We start from the raw sequence: 19,691 nt of genomic DNA on the forward strand, positions 1-19,691 counted from the left end.
CCAACAGGAGACCAGGGATCAACCCCTCCCAACAGGAGACCAGGGATCAACCCCTCCCAACACAGGAGACCAGGGATCAACCCCTCCCAACACAGGAGACCAGGGATCAACCCCTCCCAACACAGGAGACCAGGGATCAACCCCTCCCAACACAGGAGACCAGGGATCAACCCCTCCCAACACAGGAGACCAGGGATCAACCCCTCCCAACACAGGAGACCAGGGATCAACCCCTCCCAACACAGGAGACCAGGGATCAACCCCTCCCAACACAGGAGACCAGGGATCAACCCCTCCCAACACAGGAGACCAGGGATCAACCCCTCCCAACACAGGAGACCAGGGATCAACCCCTCCCAACACAGGAGACCAGGGATCAACCCCTCCCAACACAGGAGACCAGGGATCAACCCCTCCCAACACAGGAGACCAGGGATCAACCCCTCCCAACACAGGAGACCAGGGATCAACCCCTCCCAACACAGGAGACCAGGGATCAACCCAAGCGTCAAACCTTCCCACTGTCTCCCATTCTCCTGTCTCCCATTCTCCTGTCTCCCATTCTCCTGTCTCCCATTCTCCTGTCTCCCATTCTCCTGTCTCCCATTCTCCTGTCTCCCATTCTCCTGTCTCCCCGTCTCATTTCCTTACTATCTGTATAAAGTGTCAATAACAGAGTGTCCAGTTGGTTACCTTTCCCCCAGAAGGCAGGTTCTTCCTCCCGCTCAGCAGAGGGCAGTACGCTGAGGCGGCAGCACTCTGGGATGAGGGACAGGAACTTGTCAGCTGATTTACCATAGAGATCGGTGTCCCTGACGGCACGCCTCTGACTCAACATCACATGGGTACAGGGTAGAAGATACCTGCACGACAACAATACAATGACTACGCAGGCATTCCACATAGACTACGCAGGCATTCCACATAGACTACGCAGGCATTCCACATAGACTACGCAGGCATTCCACATAGACTACGCAGGCATTCCACATAGACTACGCAGGCATTCCACATAGACTACGCAGGCATTCCACATAGACTACGCAGGCATTCCACATAGACTACGCAGGCATTCCACATAGACTACGCAGGCATTCCACATAGACTACGCAGGCATTCCACATAGACTACGCAGGCATTCCACATAGACTACGCAGGCATTCCACATAGACTACGCAGGCATTCCACATAGACTACGCAGGCATTCCACATAGACTACGCAGGCATTCCACATAGACTACGCAGGCATTCCACATAGACTACGCAGGCATTCCACATAGACTACGCAGGCATTCCACATAGACTACGCAGGCATTCCACATAGACTACGCAGGCATTCCACATAGACTACGCAGACATTCCACATAGACTACGCAGACATTCCACATAGACTACGCAGGCATTCCACATAGACTACGCAGGCATTCCACATAGACTACGCAGGCATTCCACATAGACTACGCAGGCATTCCACATAGACTACGCAGGCATTCCACATAGACTACGCAGGCATTCCACATAGACTACGCAGGCATTCCACATAGACTACGCAGGCATTCCACATAGACTACGCAGACATTCCACATAGACTACGCAGGCATTCCACATAGACTACGCAGGCATTCCACATAGACTACGCAGGCATTCCACATAGACTACGCAGGCATTCCACATAGACTACGCAGGCATTCCACATAGACTACGCAGGCATTCCACATAGACTACGCAGGCATTCCACATAGACTACGCAGGCATTCCACATAGACTACGCAGGCATTCCACATAGACTACGCAGGCATTCCACATAGACTACGCAGACATTCCACATAGACTACGCAGGCATTCCACATAGACTACGCAGACATTCCACATAGACTACGCAGGCATTCCACATAGACTACGCAGGCATTCCACATAGACTACGCAGGCATTCCACATAGACTACGCAGGCATTCCACATAGACTACGCAGGCATTCCACATAGACTACGCAGGCATTCCACATAGACTACGCAGGCATTCCACATAGACTACGCAGGCATTCCACATAGACTACGCAGGCATTCCACATAGACTACGCAGACATTCCACATAGACTACGCAGACATTCCACATAGACTACGCAGGCATTCCACATAGACTACGCAGGCATTCCACATAGACTACGCAGGCATTCCACATAGACTACGCAGGCATTCCACATAGACTACGCAGGCATTCCACATAGACTACGCAGGCATTCCACATAGACTACGCAGGCATTCCACATAGACTACGCAGGCATTCCACATAGACTACGCAGGCATTCCACATAGACTACGCAGGCATTCCACATAGACTACGCAGGCATTCCACATAGACTACGCAGGCATTCCACATAGACTACGCAGGCATTCCACATAGACTACGCAGGCATTCCACATAGAAACTGTCTGTCTGCGTAGTCTACCTGAGAACGAGCTGCAACATGAGGTCTTCACAGTTGAGAGAGAGCAGAGTCCTGAACAGGCTCAAAGACACCATACACAGCTGTAGGAGAGAAACAACAGAACATTAGACACAGCTGTAGGAGAGAAACAGCAGAACATTAGACCCAGCTGTAGGAGAGAAACAACAGAACATTAGACACAGCTGTAGGAGAGAAACAGCAGAACATTAGACACAGCTGTAGGAGAGAAACAGCAGAACATTAGACACAGCTGTAGGAGAGAAACAACAGAACATTAGACACAGCTGTAGGAGAGAAACAGCAGAACATTAGACACAGCTGTAGGAGAGAAACAGCAGAACATTAGACACAGCTGTAGGAGAGAAACAGCAGAACATTAGACACAGCTGTAGGAGAGAAACAACAGAACATTAGACACAGCTGTAGGAGAGAAACAACAGAACATTAGACCCAGCTGTAGGAGAGAAACAACAGAACATTAGACACAGCTGTAGGAGAGAAACTGCAGAACATTAGACACAGCTGTAGGAGAGAAACAACAGAACATTAGACACAGCTGTAGGAGAGAAACAACAGAACATTAGACACAGCTGTAGGAGAGAAACAACAGAACATTAGACACAGCTGTAGGAGAGAAACAACAGAACATTAGACACAGCTGTAGGAGAGAAACAGCAGAACATTAGACACAGCTGTAGGAGAGAAACAACAGAACATTAGACACAGCTGTAGGAGAGAAACAACAGAACATTAGACACGTAGAGATAGATAGAAACAGCAGAACATTAGACACAGCTGTAGGAGAGAAACAGAACATTAGACACAGCTGTAGGAGAGAAACAACAGAACATTAGACACAGCTGTAGGAGAGAAACAACAGAACATTAGACACAGCTGTAGGAGAGAAACAACAGAACATTAGACACAGCTGTAGGAGAGAAACAACAGAACATTAGACACGTAGAGATAGATAGAAACAGCAGAACATTAGCATGTTTGTGAGTCAGTGAGTGAGAGGAGAGAGTTTGTGAGTCAGCGAGTGAGAGGAGAGAGTATGTGAGTCAGCGAGTGAGAGGAGAGAGTTTGTGAGTCAGCGAGTGAGAGGAGAGAGTTTGTGAGTCAGCGAGTGAGAGGAGAGAGTTTGTGAGTCAGCGAGTGAGAGGAGAGAGTTTGTGAGTCAGCGAGTGAGAGGAGAGAGTTTGTGAGTCAGCGAGTGAGAGGAGAGAGTTTGTGAGTCAGCGAGTGAGAGGAGAGAGTTTGTGAGTCAGCGAGTGAGAGGAGAGAGTTTGTGAGTCAGCGAGTGAGAGGAGAGAGTTTGTGAGTCAGCGAGTGAGAGGAGAGAGTTTGTGAGTCAGCGAGTGAGAGGAGAGAGTTTGTGAGTCAGCGAGTGAGAGGAGAGAGTTTGTGAGTCAGCGAGTGAGAGGAGAGAGTTTGTGAGTCAGCGAGTGAGAGGAGAGAGTTTGTGAGTCAGCGAGTGAGAGGAGAGAGTTTGTGAGTCAGCGAGTGAGAGGAGAGAGTTTGTGAGTCAGTGAGTGAGAGGAGAGAGTTTGTGAGTCAGCGAGTGAGAGGAGAGAGTTTGTGAGTCAGTGAGTGAGAGGAGAGAGTTTGTGAGTCAGCGAGTGAGAGGATAGTATGTGAGTCAGTGAGCGAATGGGTGAGTGTTAATGTCAATGTGAGTAGGCACCTGAGCTGAGCCATTGTGCAGACAAAGCCTCTACCACCCCACTATCAGATTGGGGGGGGGGGGGGGGATGCCCCCCGATATCACCATTCCCTGATTAACTTGTCATTTTTGAAGAAGGTTTTGAGCTAGTACTATGTCAGTATTTATATTCAGAGACTAGCGTGGCATTTAGCCAATGAATAAAATGCAGCTTTTTCATTTTTATCCCCGTCTCTCGAAAGCGAATGGTTTGCACCGTTTGGAATTTGGAATGCCGAAATGATTACTGTCCTTTTATGAAATGATACCCTGTTCATGTAAAAAAAAAAAATGACCAAGTACACCGACTGTTTAAACCAAAGCCAATTTTACAAAGCATTTGAATGCTGAATGTGCCAGATTTAGGAACAGCCTACGAAAAGAACAGGGGTTGGCATACAATCTGGTTGTCGCGATCAGCTGTGTCTCCGACACCGCGCTCACTTATCTGACAGTCATTCGCAGTCACATGCATAACAGTTGGGACAGGCTACTGAACCGAAGGAGAGGATGCAGCAATTCAGTCACAACAGATAGAGGTATTTTTGGAATTAAAATATGAGTGAACCGGCGAATTGGAAACATGGCCAAATACAAACTGTAGTTATTCCCTCCGCAAGGGGGAGGAATACCTATATAACAATGCTGTTCATTGACTACAGCTCAGCATTCAACACCATAGTACCCTCCAAGCTCATCATCAAACTGGGTCCTGGACTTCTTGACAGGCCGCCTCCAGGTGGTGAAGGTAGGAAACAACATCTCCACTCTGCTGATCCTCAACAATGGGGCCCCACAAGGGTGCGTTCTCAGCCCCCTCCTATATCAATTATCAAGTCTGCAGGTAGGCTTGATTACCAACAACGACGAGACCCTCGGAGTGTGGTGCCAGGAAAATAACCACTCACTCAATGTCAGCAAAACAAAAAATATGATTGTGGACTTCAGGAAACAACAGAGGGAGCACCCCCTTATCCACATCGAAGGGACAGCAGTGGAGAAGGTGGAAAGTTAAGTTTCTCTGTGTACATACCGGCAAACTGAAAAGGTCCACGCACACAGACAGAGTGATAAAGAAGGCACAACAGCGCCTCCCTCAACCTCAGGAGACTGAAAAAAATGTGGCTTGTCACCTACAACCCTGACTAACTTCTACAGATTCACAATTGACAGCATCCTGTCGGGCTGTATCACCACCTGGTACGGCAACTGCTCTGCCCACAACCGCAGGGCTCTCCAGAGGGTAGTGAGGTCTGCCCAACACATCACCAGAGAGCAAATTAATTGCCCTCCATGACAACTACAGCACCCGATGTCACAGGAAGGCCAAAAAGATCATCAAGGACAACAACCACCCGAGCCACTGCCTGTTCACCCCGCTATCATCCAGAAGGCGAGGTCAGTACAGGTGCATCAAAGCAGGGGACCGAGAAACTGAAAAACAGCTTTTATCTCAAGGACATCAGACTGTTAAACAGCCATCACTAACACAGAGAAACTGAAAAACAGCTTCTATCTCAAGGACATCAGACTGTTAAACAGCCACCACTAACATTGAGAGGCTGCTGCCAACATACAGACCTGAAATCACTGGCCACATTAATAAATGGATCATTAGTCACTTTAATAATGTTTACATATCTCGCTTTACACATCTCATATGTAAATACTGTATACTGTATCCTTCAATATATATTATTTACTATCTATTGCATCTCAGCCACTCTGTCACTGCTCAGCCATATATTTTATACTTAATATATTCTCATTCCATTCCTTTACTAGATTGTGTGTATTAGGTTTTGTTGTGGAATGTGTTAGGATATTAGGTTTTGTTGTGGAATTTGTTAGATATTAGGTTTTGTTGTGGAATTTGTTAGATATGACCTGTTAGATACTGCTGCACTGTTGGATCTATAAGTATTTCACTACACTCACTCACAATAACGTCTGCTAAGCATGTGTATGTGACCAATAACATTTCATTTGATTTGTATCGGTTTTCTGACCAACGCATGCTTAATTAAATCGGTTTGGGCTCCCGCGGACCGATCCACCAGTACGTTAAACATTTGAACCCGGGGACCGATACCTACATCTCCGCTATTAATGCACCACACACCGTTACTGTACTACTGACCCTGGAGTTGCTGCTGACGCGCGTCAGCAAGGTGTCCAGGATGGTGTCGTTGTCATGGCGATGCATGAGGATGAAGCGTAGGAAGGTTTTGAGGAGAGCTGTTTCCGTCACGCTGCGCAGGAACAGATCCAGGTAGGCTGTACTGGCTATCATCTCATCTACAGATGACTGGAGGGAGGGAGGGAGGGGAGGGAGGGAGGAAGAAAGAGTGAGAGGGAGGAAGAAAGAGTGAGAGGGAGGGAGGGAGGGAGAGAGAGAGAAAGGGGGAGGGAGGGAGAGAGAGAGAAAGGGGGAGGGAGGGAGGGAGGGAGGGAGGGACAAAGAGAGAGTGGGAGGGAGGGAGGGAGAGAGAGAGACAAAGAGAGAGTGGGAGGGAGGGAGAGAGAGAGAGAGAGAGTGGGAGGGAGAAATACAGGATGGTCAACACATTAACATTTTAGTGTTTTATCAGACGCTCTTCTCCAAAGCGACTTAAAGTAGTTTTCATACTTTAAAAAATATATATATTTTCTACATATTAAGATATAATTCTGATGAAGGTTGTTGGCAGCATGACATGTTTTAACAACTAGAGTATAATAAATGTTTTAAACATGGCTAATACTGAGGAGCAGCCTAGTTACTACTTTTAATGATCACATAATTGCAATCAATCAATCAATCAATCAATCAATCGATCAGTGAAAGCGATGCTCAGGCTAGATGACCCCCCCCCCCCCCTACCTTATGTAGGGCGGGTCCCATGACAGGGACCAGGAAGCCGTTGTGAACGTAGTCGACCAGCTGGCTACGGACCAGGGGGTGAGCCACCTGGATGACAGCGTTACAGAACTCCAGAGAGTTCATGAAGAGCACCAGAGAGGACACGCCCATCCAGTCCTCCCTGCGCAGAGCGTGCCAGTCATCCCCCCGTACCTCTATCTTCCTCGGCAGGGAGGAGTAGAGAGCACTGAGGCCCGTGGCCAGCACCTGGAGAGGGTTAGCAGAGGAAGAGGAGAGGTAAAGGGGGGGTTAGGACTGAATTAAAGAGGAAAGGGAAGACCATATTTGGATATTTGTACAAGATGAGAAGGATTTAAGGCGTGTTGGCAGCACAGTATGAGAATTCTGGGGGAAAGATAAACAGGTTGAGATTTATGAACACCTGTAGCTGATATAAAAAATGTTTAAAAAAAATAAGGCCTTAAAAGATGAAGTCATATTGTTGTATTTTTTACATATTGGCAAAGCCAGTCCACAAGGTGGAGCAGCGGCCCTCTTACATTCTTTGGGGAGAACAATGTGTAGCGTGAGCTAAACTCTGAGATAAACCCTCATCTACAGCCTGACATTACCAATAAACCCCCATCTACAGCCTGACATTACCAATAAACCCCCATCTACAGTCTGACATTACCAATAAACCCCCATCTACAGTCTGACATTACCAATAAACCCCCATCTACAGCCTGACATTACCAATAAACCCCCATCTACAGCCTGACATTACCAATAAACCCCCATCTACAGCCTGACATTACCAATAAACCCCCATCTACAGCCTGACATTACCAATAAACCCCCATCTACAGTCTGACATTACCAATAAACCCCCATCTACAGCCTGACATTACCAATAAACCCCCATCTACAGCCTGACATTACCAATAAACCCCCATCTACAGCCTGACCATTACCAATAAACCCCCATCTACAGCCTGACATTACCAATAAACCCCCATCTACAGCCTGACATTACCAATAAACCCCCATCTACAGCCTGACATTACCAATAAACCCCCATCTACAGCCTGACATTACCAATAAACCCCCATCTACAGTCTGACATTACCAATAAACCCCCCATCTACAGTCTGACATTATCAATAAACCCCCATCTACAGTCTGACATTACCAATAAACCCCCATCTACAGTCTGACATTACCAATAAACCCCCATCTACAGCCTGACATTACCAATAAACCCCCATCTACAGCCTGACATTACCAATAAACCCCCATCTACAGCCTGACCATTACCAATAAACCCCCATCTACAGCCTGACATTACCAATAAACCCCCATCTACAGCCTGACATTACCAATAAACCCCCATCTACAGCCTGACATTACCAATAAACCCCCCATCTACAGTCTGACATTACCAATAAACCCCCATCTACAGTCTGACATTACCAATAAACCCCCATCTACAGCCTGACATTACCAATAAACCCCCATCTACAGCCTGACATTACCAATAAACCCCCATCTACAGCCTGACATTACCAATAAACCCCCATCTATAGCCTGACATTACCAATAAACCCCCATCTACAGCCTGACATTACCAATAAACCCCCATCTACAGCCTGACATTACCAATAAACCCCCATCTACAGCCTGACATTACCAATAAACCCCCATCTACAGCCTGACATTACCAATAAACCCCCATCTACAGTCTGACATTACCAATAAACCCCCATCTACAGTCTGACATTACCAATAAACCCCCATCTACAGCCTGACCATTACCAATAAACCCCCATCTACAGTCTGACATTATCAATAAACCCCCATCTACAGCCTGACATTACCAATAAACCCCCATCTACAGCCTGACATTACCAATAAACCCCCATCCATAGCCTGACATTACCAATAAACCCCCATCTATAGCCTGACATTACCAATAAACCCCCATCTACAGCCTGACATTACCAATAAACCCCCATCTACAGTCTGACATTACCAATAAACCCCCATCTACAGCCTGACATTACCAATAAACCCCCATCTACAGCCTGACATTACCAATAAACCCCCATCTACAGCCTGACATTACCAATAAACCCCCATCTATAGCCTGACATTACCAATAAACCCCCATCTACAGCCTGACATTACCAATAAACCCCCATCTACAGCCTGACATTACCAATAAACCCCCATCTACAGCCTGACATTACCAATAAACCCCCATCTACAGCCTGACATTACCAATAAACCCCCATCTACAGTCTGACATTACCAATAAACCCCATCTACAGTCTGACATTACCAATAAACCCCCATCTACAGTCTGACATTACCAATAAACCCCCATCTATAGCCTGACATTACCAATAAACCCCCATCTACAGCCTGACATTACCAATAAACCCCCATCCATAGCCTGACAACTCACAGACAACGAACGCACAGATCTCTGTCAAGTCACAGAGATCCATAGGACTAGATGTAGCTCAGTGGGTGATGGTGATGTCAGATACCATGACCAGTTAAATCAGTGGGTGATGGTGATGTAAGATAAAAATGACCTACCAAAATTGCTACCATGCAGACTGGTCTGTAGACTGTAGCTAGTTAACACTGCAGCAGGACACTGGCCTGTAGACTGTAGCTAGTTAACACTGCAGCAGGAGACTGGCCTGTAGACTAGCTAGTTGACACTGCAGCAGGAGACTGGCCTGTAGACTAGCTAGTTGACACTGCAGCAGGAGACTGGCCTGTAGACTGTAGCTAGTTAACACTGCAGCAGGAGACTGGCCTGTAGACTCTAGCTAGTTAACACTGCAGCAGGAGACTGGCCTGTAGACTGTAGCTAGTTAACACTGCAGCAGGAGACTGGTCTGTAGACTGTAGCTAGTTAACACTGCAGCAGGAGACTGGCCTGTAGACTCTAGCTAGTTAACACTGCAGCAGGAGACTGGCCTGTAGACTGTAGCTAGTTAACACTGCAGCAGGAGACTGGCCTGTAGACTGTAGCTAGTTGACACTGCAGCAGGAGACTGTTTGGCCCTGTCCGGGGGTGTCCTCGGATGGGGCCACAGTGTCTCCTGACCCCTCCTGTCTCAGCCACCAGTATTTATGCTGCAGTAGTTTATGTGTCGGGGGCTAGGGTGAGTTTGTTATATCTGGAGTACTTCTCCTGTCCTATTCGGTGTCCTGTGTGAATTTAAGTGTGCTCTCTCTAATTCTCTCTTTCTCTCTCTCTCGGAGGACCTGAGCCCTAGGACCATGCCTCAGGACTACCTGACATGATGACTCCTTGCTGTCCCCGGTCCACCTGGTCGTGCTGCTGCACCAGTTTCAACTGTTCTGCCTTATTATTATTGGACCATGCTGGTCATTTATGAACATTTGAACATCTTGGCCATGTTCTGTTATAATCTCCACCCGGCACAGCCAGAAGAGGACTGGCCACCCCACATAGCCTGGTTCCTCTCTAGGTTTCTTCCTAGGTTTTGGCCTTTCTAGGGAGTTTTTCCTAGCCACCGTGCTTCTACACCTGCATTGCTTGCTGTTTGGGGTTTTAGGCTGGGTTTCTGTACAGCACTTTGAGATATCAGCTGATGTACGAAGGGCTATATAAATGAATTTGATTTGATTTGAGACTGGCCTGTAGACTGTAGCTAGTTACACTGCAGCAGGAGACTGGCCTGTAGACTGTAGCTAGTTGACACTGCAGCAGGAGACTGGTCTGTAGACTGTAGCTAGTTGACACTGCAGCAGGAGACTGGTCTGTAGACTGTAGCTAGTTGACACTGCAGCAGGAGACTGGTCTGTAGACTGTAGCTAGTTAACACTGCAGAAGGAGACTGGCCTGTAGACTGTAGCTAGTTAACACTGCAGCAGGAGACTGGTCTGTAGACTGTAGCTAGTTAACACTGCAGCAGGAGACTGGCCTGTAGACTGTAGCTAGTTAACACTGCAGCAGGAGACTGGTCTGTAGACTGTAGCTAGTTAACACTGCAGCAGGAGACTGGTCTGTAGACTGTAGCTAGTTGACACTGCAGCAGGAGACTGGCCTGTAGACTGTAGCTAGTTGACACTGCAGCAGGAGACTGGCCTGTAGACTGTAGCTAGTTGACACTGCAGCAGGAGACTGGCCTGTAGACTGTAGCTAGTTGACACTGCAGCAGGAGACTGGCCTGTAGACTGTAGCTAGTTGACACTGCAGCAGGAGACTGGCCTGTAGACTGTAGCTAGTTGACACTGCAGCAGGAGACTGGCCTGTAGACTGTAGCTAGTTGACACTGCAGCAGGAGACTGGCCTGTAGACTGTAGCTAGTTGACACTGCAGCAGGAGACTGGCCTGTAGACTGTAGCTAGTTGACACTGCAGCAGGAGACTGGCCTGTAGACTGTAGCTAGTTGACACTGCAGCAGGAGACTGGCCTGTAGACTGTAGCTAGTTGACACTGCAGCAGGAGACTGGCCTGAAGACTGTAGCTAGTTGACACTGCAGCAGGAGACTGGCCTGTAGACTGTAGCTAGTTAACACTGCAGCAGGAGACTGGCCTGTAGACTGTAGCTAGTTAACACTGCAGCAGGAGACTGGTCTGTAGACTGTAGCTAGTTAACACTGCAGCAGGAGACTGGCCTGTAGACTGTAGCTAGTTGACACTGCAGCAGGAGACTGGCCTGTAGACTGTAGCTAGTTGACACTGCAGCAGGAGACTGGCCTGTAGACTGTAGCTAGTTGACACTGCAGCAGGAGACTGGCCTGTAGACTGTAGCTAGTTAACACTGCAGCAGGAGACTGGTCTGTAGACTGTAGCTAGTTGACACTGCAGCAGGAGACTGGCCTGTAGACTGTAGCTAGTTAACACTGCAGCAGGAGACTGGTCTGTAGACTGTAGCTAGTTAACACTGCAGCAGGAGACTGGCCTGTAGACTGTAGCTAGTTGACACTGCAGCAGGAGACTGGCCTGTAGACTGTAGCTAGTTGACACTGCAGCAGGAGACTGGCCTGTAGACTGTAGCTAGTTAACACTGCAGCAGGAGACTGGCCTGTAGACTGTAGCTAGTTGACACTGCAGCAGGAGACTGGCCTGTAGACTGTAGCTAGTTGACACTGCAGCAGGAGACTGGCCTGTAGACTGTAGCTAGTTAACACTGCAGCAGGAGACTGGCCTGTAGACTGTAGCTAGTTGACACTGCAGCAGGAGACTGGCCTGTAGACTGTAGCTAGTTGACACTGCAGCAGGAGACTGGCCTGTAGACTGTAGCTAGTTAACACTGCAGCAGGAGACTGGCCTGTAGACTGTAGCTAGTTGACACTGCAGCAGGAGACTGGCCTGTAGCTAGCTAACCATTATTTTGTGGTGGTGGTGTTAGAAGAGAGAGAGAGACACAGCGAGAGAGCAAGAGAGCGAGAGAGACAGACAGAGACAGGGACACAGAAAGAGAGAGAGAGAGAAAGAGAGAGAGAGAGACACAGAGAGAGAGAGACTGCTACCGCACGGCAAGCGGTACCGGAGCGCCAAGTCTAGGACCAAAAGGCTCCTTACCATCTTCTACCCTCAAACCATAAGACTGCTAAACAATTAATCAAAATGGCCACCTGGACTGACTCGGGTTCAAAGGGCAAGCTCCAACTGGTCCAGTAATTTCAGGTTCAACGGTACACATCAGAGTGACAGGACCAATATGAAACGTTGATAAGACGTTATCTATCAGTTAAGAGGGCTGGTTGACGAGGAAGACGAGGAGGAGGAAGATTAACCACAGACTTCTCTTTCCTCTTATCTCACACACACACACAGTCATCATCATCACCGTGAGATCAGCATGTGTCTGTCAGTCAGCAGGAAACGTTCCAGATCCTCAGTGAGATAACAAAATCAGCCCACAAACACACAGACAAAGTTAGTGAGGCAATATTGAATTAATCCTGGGTTTAAAACCATGTAGAGTGTTGTCAGGGTGTCTGTTCTAGATCAGGGGGGTTTCTTTAGAATCCAGGTAATCCACAACTCTACACCAGCTAATCTCATCGCCCCCCCGAGGTAGTTGATTCGTAACGCTCTCCTCTAGCCAACTGGATTTTCTAAGGTTTTCTTCAAACCACAAGTGAAAGAACAGAATGAATGGTCAGTGAAAGAGGTATCATAACGGTCCATAACACCCACAACCCCTTGGTTCACGTCTTGAAAAACATGGGACTCTTGAATCTCTAACCGGCAGCCCTCAGACCCTGGTTCCTGTCTGCCCAGTACAGCCAGTAGAGGACTGGCCAGCCCTCAGACCCTGGTTCCTGTCTACCCGGTACAGCCAGAAGAGGACTGGCCACCCCTCAGACCCTGGTTCCTGTCTACCCGGCACAGCCAGTAGAGGACTGGCCAGCCCTCAGACCCTGGTTCCTGTCTACCCGGTACAGCCAGAAGAGGACTGGCCAGCCCTCAGACCCTGGTTCCTGTCTACCCGGTACAGCCAGAAGAGGACTGGCCAGCCCTCAGACCCTGGTTCCTGTCTACCCGGTACAGCCAGAAGAGGACTGGCCACCCCTCAGACACTGGTTCCTGTCTACCCGGCACAGCCAGAAGAGTGGCCAGCCCTCAGACCCTGGTTCCTGTCTACCCGGCACAGCCAGAAGAGTGGCCAGCCCTCAGACCCTGGTTCCTGTCTACCCGGCACAGCCAGAAGAGTGGCCAGCCCTCAGAGCCTGGTTCCTGTCTACCCGGCACAGCCAGTAGAGTGGCCAGCCCTCAGACCCTGGTTCCTGTCCACCCGGCACAGCCAGTAGAGTGGCCAGCCCTCAGACCCTGGTTCCTGTCTACCCGGCACAGCCAGAAGAGTGGCCAGCCCTCAGACCCTGGTTCCTGTCTACCCGGCACAGCCAGAAGAGTGGCCAGCCATCAGAGCATGGCTCTTCTCTAGGTTTCTTCCTAGGTTCCTGCATTCTAGGTAGATTTTCCAAACCCTCTGCATTGCTTTCTCTCTGGGTTTTTTAGCCTGGGTTTCTGTAAAGCACTTTGTGACAACTGATGATGGAAAAGGGGCTTGATAAAATACATTTGATGAATTGATCGATCACTCACCGGGCAGAAGTAGGAGTTCTCTGCGATGTAGCGTGCCACGCCCTGGTTGCTGGCGGAGGTTGCCATGACGAGGAGCAGGGCGTCTCGGGCCTGCTGTCCGATGGCCCCGTCACGGTGGATGAAGGGGACCAGCAGGGAGAAGATGAGCAGGTTGGTAGGACCGTGTTGGACCGGGGCCGACCTGAACAACAGCTCCAACACCGCAGGGGCACGCGCCATCGACACACAGATCTGGTGATGAGAGCAGAATATCTTATTCAGTTCAGGAAACATGAAAACAAATTAAAACAACACAATGTCCACCACTTAAGCCCCTTTTCAAGCCAGAAGAAACCTTTAGAACAATCCTACTAACAGTTAAGAGTACATTATATGGATAAGAAAAGGTTCAGACAGCACAAAACGATAGTTCATGCTAGTTTTTTTTTAGCTAAATGCCTTCCGTGCCTCCATGATCCACACCTCTTTCAATCAATCAATCAATCAATCAAATCGTATTTTATAAATCCCTTTTTCCTCCAGCAGTTGTCACAGAGTGCTCTACAGATACCGAATCGTTTCGAAACTAAACGTATTGTTCCTGTATCGTATCAGAGCCCATGTAACTAGATAGGTATGGAATGGTGCTTGTACAGAGGAGATCCCTACTAGAGAGGACGCCCTGTTCCGCTGTTCCTCCCACCTGGTTGAGCAGCAGTACCAGACTGTTCTCCAGAGAGGGAGGGCAGCCCAGCTGGGGCTCAGCACAGGCCCCCAGCAGACCCAGTAGAGGTTGCAGCACCGCCTTGTGTTGGAGCAAGGGCTGCTGAGACTGGCCTATCAGCATCTCGAACAGCTTGAGCAACGCCCCCTGGCTGTCGGGGTCCAAGCCGCGACGCAGGTGCCACTGCACCACTCGCTCCAGGACGTTCTCGGTCACCACCAGACCCAGGATGGGTCCCACCGGGGGGACGGTACTGGACGTTAACGTCCCGGGGGGGCCCTCGCCCACTTCCCCCGGACGCTCTTCAGCCAGGAGGCACAGCATCTGATCGGTGTGGTTCCGCACCGCGGTGAGGTCATCGCTGCATCCTGACGGCTCCTGCTGCTCCAGTACCCAGGACAACTACAGCAGAAGGAGAGAGAGGTGAGTGTGTTTTACAGATGAATGTGGGGTCTTGAACACTGTTTTTCTTTTTTTCATCCTGAGTGTTGTCTAGATTTAAAATCATTAAATACTAACTGCGTTGTTCCGTCAATCATTTCAATTCTTAACTTTGTTCACATAGAAAGGAAGAAAGGAAACATCGACAAAACACATGTTATGATACACGTGTGTGTGTGTGTGTGTGTGTGTTGACTCCTAACAGCCAGAGAAAGACTGCAACATGACCATCGAACAAGCAGGAAGAATGTTTCTAGACTGAGAGGTCTGCTTGTGTCGGGTCGTAGTGTCGGGTCGTGGTGTGTCGGGTCGTAGTGTCGGGTCGTGGCGTGTCGGGTCGTGGCATGTCGGGTCGTGGCGTGTCGGGTCATGGCGTGTCGGGTCATGGCGTGTCGTGGCGTGTCGTGGTGGGTCACGGCGTGTCGGGTCGTGGCGTGGTGGGTCACGGCGTATCGGGTCGTGGCGTGTCGGGTCGTGATTCCAGAACCCTGGCAGTAAAACATCCTGCTGTCTGCAGTGATTCCAGAACCCTGGCAGTAAAACACCCTGGTGTTTGCAGTGATTCCAGAGCCCTGGCAGTAAAACACCCTGCTGTTTGCAGTGATTCCAGAACCCTGGCAGTAAAACACTCTGCTGTTTGCAGTGATTCCAGAACCCTGGCAGTAAAACACTCTGCTGTTTGCAGTGATTCCAGAACCCTGGCAGTAAAACACTCTGCTGTTTGCAGTGATTCCAGAACCCTGGCAGTAAAACACTCTGCTGTTTGCAGTGATTCCAGAACCCTGGCAGTAAAACACCCTGCTGTCTGCAGTGATTCCACATTCGGGCACTCCACATTCCACATTCACACGGGCACCCTCATAGATATCATCCTAACCAACTTGCCCTCTAAATACACCTCTGCTGTCTTCAACCAGGATCTCTGTGATCACTGCCTCATTGCCTGCATCCGTAATGGGTCAGAGGTCAAACGACCTCCACTCATCCCTGTAAAACGCTCCCTGAAACACTTCAGCGAGCAGGCCTTTCTAATCGACCTGGCCGGGGTATCCTGGAAGGATATTGATCTCATCCCGTCAGTAGAGGATGCCTGGTTATTTAAAAAAAATGCCTTCCTAACCATCTTAAATAAACATGCCCCATTCAAGAAATTTAGAACCAGGAATAGATATAGCCCTTGGTTCTCCCCAGACCTGACTGCCCTTAACCAACAAAAAAACATCCTATGGCGTTCTGCATTAGCATCCAACAGCCCCCGTGATATGCAGCTGTTCAGGGAAGCTAGAAACCATTATACACAGGCAGTTAGAAAAGCCAAGGCTAGCTTTTTCAAGCAGAAATTTGCTTCCTGCAACACTAACTCAAAAAAGTTCGGGGACACTGTAAAGTCCATTGAGAATAAGAACCCCTCCTCCCAGCTGCCCACTGCACTGAAGATAGGAAACACTGTCACCACTGATAAATCCACCATAATTGAGAATTTCAATAAGCATTTTTCTACGGCTGGCCATGCTTTCCACCTGGCTACTCCTACCCCTGTCAACAGCACTGCACCCCCAACAGCAACTCGCCCAAGCCTTCCCCATTTCTCCTTCTCCCAAATCTGCTCAGCTGATGTTCTGAATGAGCTGCAAAATCTGGACCCTATCCTATCCTACCATGCCTTTCTAAGGTCTTCGAAAGCCAAGTCAACAAACAGATTACCGACCATTTCGAATCTCACCATACCTTCTCTGCTATGCAATCTGGTTTCAGAGCTGGTCATGGGTGCACCTCAGCCACGCTCAAGGTCCTAAATGATATCTTAACCGCCATCGATAAGAAACATTACTGTGCAGCCGTATTCATTGATCTGGCCAAGGCTTTCGACTTTTGTCAATCACCACATCCTCATCGGCAGACTCGACAGCCTTGGTTTCTCAAATGATTGCCTCGCCTGGTTCACCAACTACTTCTCTGATAGAGTTCAGTGTGTCAAATCGGAGGGTCTGCTGTCCGGACCTCTGGCAGTCTCTATGGGGGTGCCACAGGGTTCAATTCTTGGACCGACTCTCTTCTCTGTATACATCAATGAGGTCGCTCTTGCTGCTGGTGAGTCTCTGATCCACCTCTACGCAGACGACACCATTCTGTATACTTCTGGCACTTCTTTGGACACTGTGTTAACAAACCTCCAGGCAAGCTTCAATGCCATACAACTCTCCTTCCGTGGCCTCCAATTGCTCTTAAATACAAGTAAAACTAAATGCATGCTCTTCAACCGATCGCTACCTGTACCTACCCGCCTGTCCAACATTACTACTCTGGACGGCTCCGACTTAGAATACGTGGACAACTACAAATACTTAGGTGTCTGGTTAGACTGTAAACTCTCCTTCCAGACCCATATCAAACATCTCAAATCCAAAGTTAAATCTAGAATTGGCTTCCTATTTCGCAACAAAGCATCCTTCACTCATGCTGCCAAACATACCCTCATAAAACTGACCATCCTACCGATCCTCAACTTCGGCAATGTCATTTACAAAATAGCCTCCAATACCCTACTGAATCAATTGGTGCAATCCGTTTTGTCACCAAAGCCCCATATTCTACCCAGCATTGCGACCTGTACGCTCTCGTTGGCTGGCCCTCGCTTCATACTCGTCGCCAAACCCACTGGCTCCATGTCATCTACAAGACCCTGCTAGGTAAAGTCCCCCTTTATCTCAGCTCGCTGGTCACCATAGCATCTCCCACCTGTAGCACACGATCCAGCAGGTATATCTCTCTAGTCACCCCCAAAACCAATTCTTTCTTTGGCCGCCTCTCCTTCCAGTTCTCTGCTGCCAATGACTGGAACAAACTACAAAAATCTCTGAAACTGGAAACACTTATCTCCCTCACTAGCTTTAAGCACCAACTGTCAGAGCAGCTCACAGATTACTGCACCTGTACATAGCCCACCTATAATTTAGCCCAAACAACTACCTCTTTTCCCTACTGTATTTAATTTATTTAGTTTGCTCCTTTGCACCCCCATTATTTTTATTTCTACTTTGCACATTCTCCCATTGCAAATCTACCATTCCAGTGTTTTACATGCTATATTGTATCTACTTTGCCACCATGGCCTTTTTGCCTTTACCTCCCTTATCTCACCTCATTTGCTCACATCGTATATAGACTTGTTTATACTGTATTATTGACTGTATGTTTGTTTTACTCCATGTGTAACTCTGTGTCGTTGTATGTGTCGAACTGCTTTGCTTTATCTTGGCCAGGTCGCAATTGTAAATGAGAACTTGTTCTCAACTTGCCTACCTGGTTAAATAAAGGTGTTCTCAACTTGCCTACCTGGTTAAATAAAGGTGAAATAAAAAAATAAAAAAAATAAATTCTTATGCTGCAGACTAGGCCCAGAAAACCTCTCGAGATACACAGCAAAATGCGACTGCAAACAAGACAACCCGGGAACACTACACCAGAGACTCGTGGGGGAAACATCCCTTTCCTGCAGTCCTAAGTCAGTAGAGGCCTTGAGATGCTGCTTCTGCTGGTCATAAAATGGCCTCTCTTGGCATGATGTGACCGACACTTCAAGAAAAACTCTAAAAAGGGTCAATCAAAAACGTACTGATGGGAGCTGACTATTCACAGGCTGGTCCATCCTTCTTCACAGCCAGGCACCCACACCTATTGACTCACACCCCCCATGCACACGCTTTGCAGGCACTTCACACATACCAGTATACAATGAGGCCGAAAGACATAGAAAGTGCCTCCACTCTCCATACACATAATAACCCTGCCCGGATATGTCTATTTCGATAGATAAAGACATAGAAAGTGCCTCCACTCTCCATACACATAATAACCCTCCCCGGATAGGTCTATTTCGATAGATAAAGACATAGAAAGTGATTTTCTTGCAGCTCCACATGTGTCATTCCAGGAATAACAGTCTAGGTAGGCACAGCGAGACCAGAACTCCACCTAGCAACAACAACACATCAATGTCACATGAAACCGTATGTTTCTTTGTCGTGGCTAGTTGCCAGGACTGTTTGTGCTTTAGTCGTCAACTTCTCTTTCATTTATAGCCATCTTAAACATTCCTGAAGAATGACAAAAGATAAAACGGCAACATTTCTTTATGCGTTCATAGTTGATATAATAATATAATACAATACAACGTGTTCTGTCAGAAAAAGCATAGAGAATAACAAACAATGAAATCCTTGTAAAAATCAGTAAACTCTTCAAGCATTGTGTGGGTAAGTGCATTGTAGCCTGAGGCGAGGAACCACTTGCCTCTCCCCCAATGAGCTTTGAGAGGCAAGTGAGGAATGGGGGAAAGAAGAGGAGAATCTCAATTGCATTTTGCTGATTCCTCACAACCCATTGGATAAGATGACAACAGGGGAGGGACCTCTGACCTTCTCATCCAATGGGTTTTGATGGAGGAGAC

At 48.3% G+C, this 19,691-nt stretch overlaps 1 protein-coding gene across 4 annotated transcripts in view; it reads right to left on the reverse strand.

Moving 5' to 3' along the window:
* Positions 1–19,691, reverse strand: part of LOC110518808 (FTS and Hook-interacting protein homolog) — a 77,130-nt gene that overhangs the window by 17,522 nt on the left and 39,917 nt on the right. For all 4 annotated transcript variants that reach the window (XR_005051391.1, XM_036975299.1, XM_036975300.1 and 1 more), the window contains exons 4-9: positions 14,780–15,202; positions 14,098–14,328; positions 7,014–7,259; positions 6,291–6,458; positions 2,449–2,528; positions 694–863 (exon numbers count right to left, since the gene is read on the reverse strand). Coding sequence is in view for 3 of the 4 variants with exons in the window: in XM_036975299.1 (XP_036831194.1) it covers positions 694–863; positions 2,449–2,528; positions 6,291–6,458; positions 7,014–7,259; positions 14,098–14,328; positions 14,780–15,202 (1,318 nt within the window). In the remaining variant the exon portion in view is untranslated. The remainder of the gene's footprint in view (positions 1–693; positions 864–2,448; positions 2,529–6,290; positions 6,459–7,013; positions 7,260–14,097; positions 14,329–14,779; positions 15,203–19,691) is intronic.

Source organism: Oncorhynchus mykiss, chromosome 3, assembly GCF_013265735.2.
Source record: "Oncorhynchus mykiss isolate Arlee chromosome 3, USDA_OmykA_1.1, whole genome shotgun sequence".
Taxonomy (NCBI): Eukaryota; Metazoa; Chordata; class Actinopteri; order Salmoniformes; family Salmonidae; genus Oncorhynchus; species Oncorhynchus mykiss.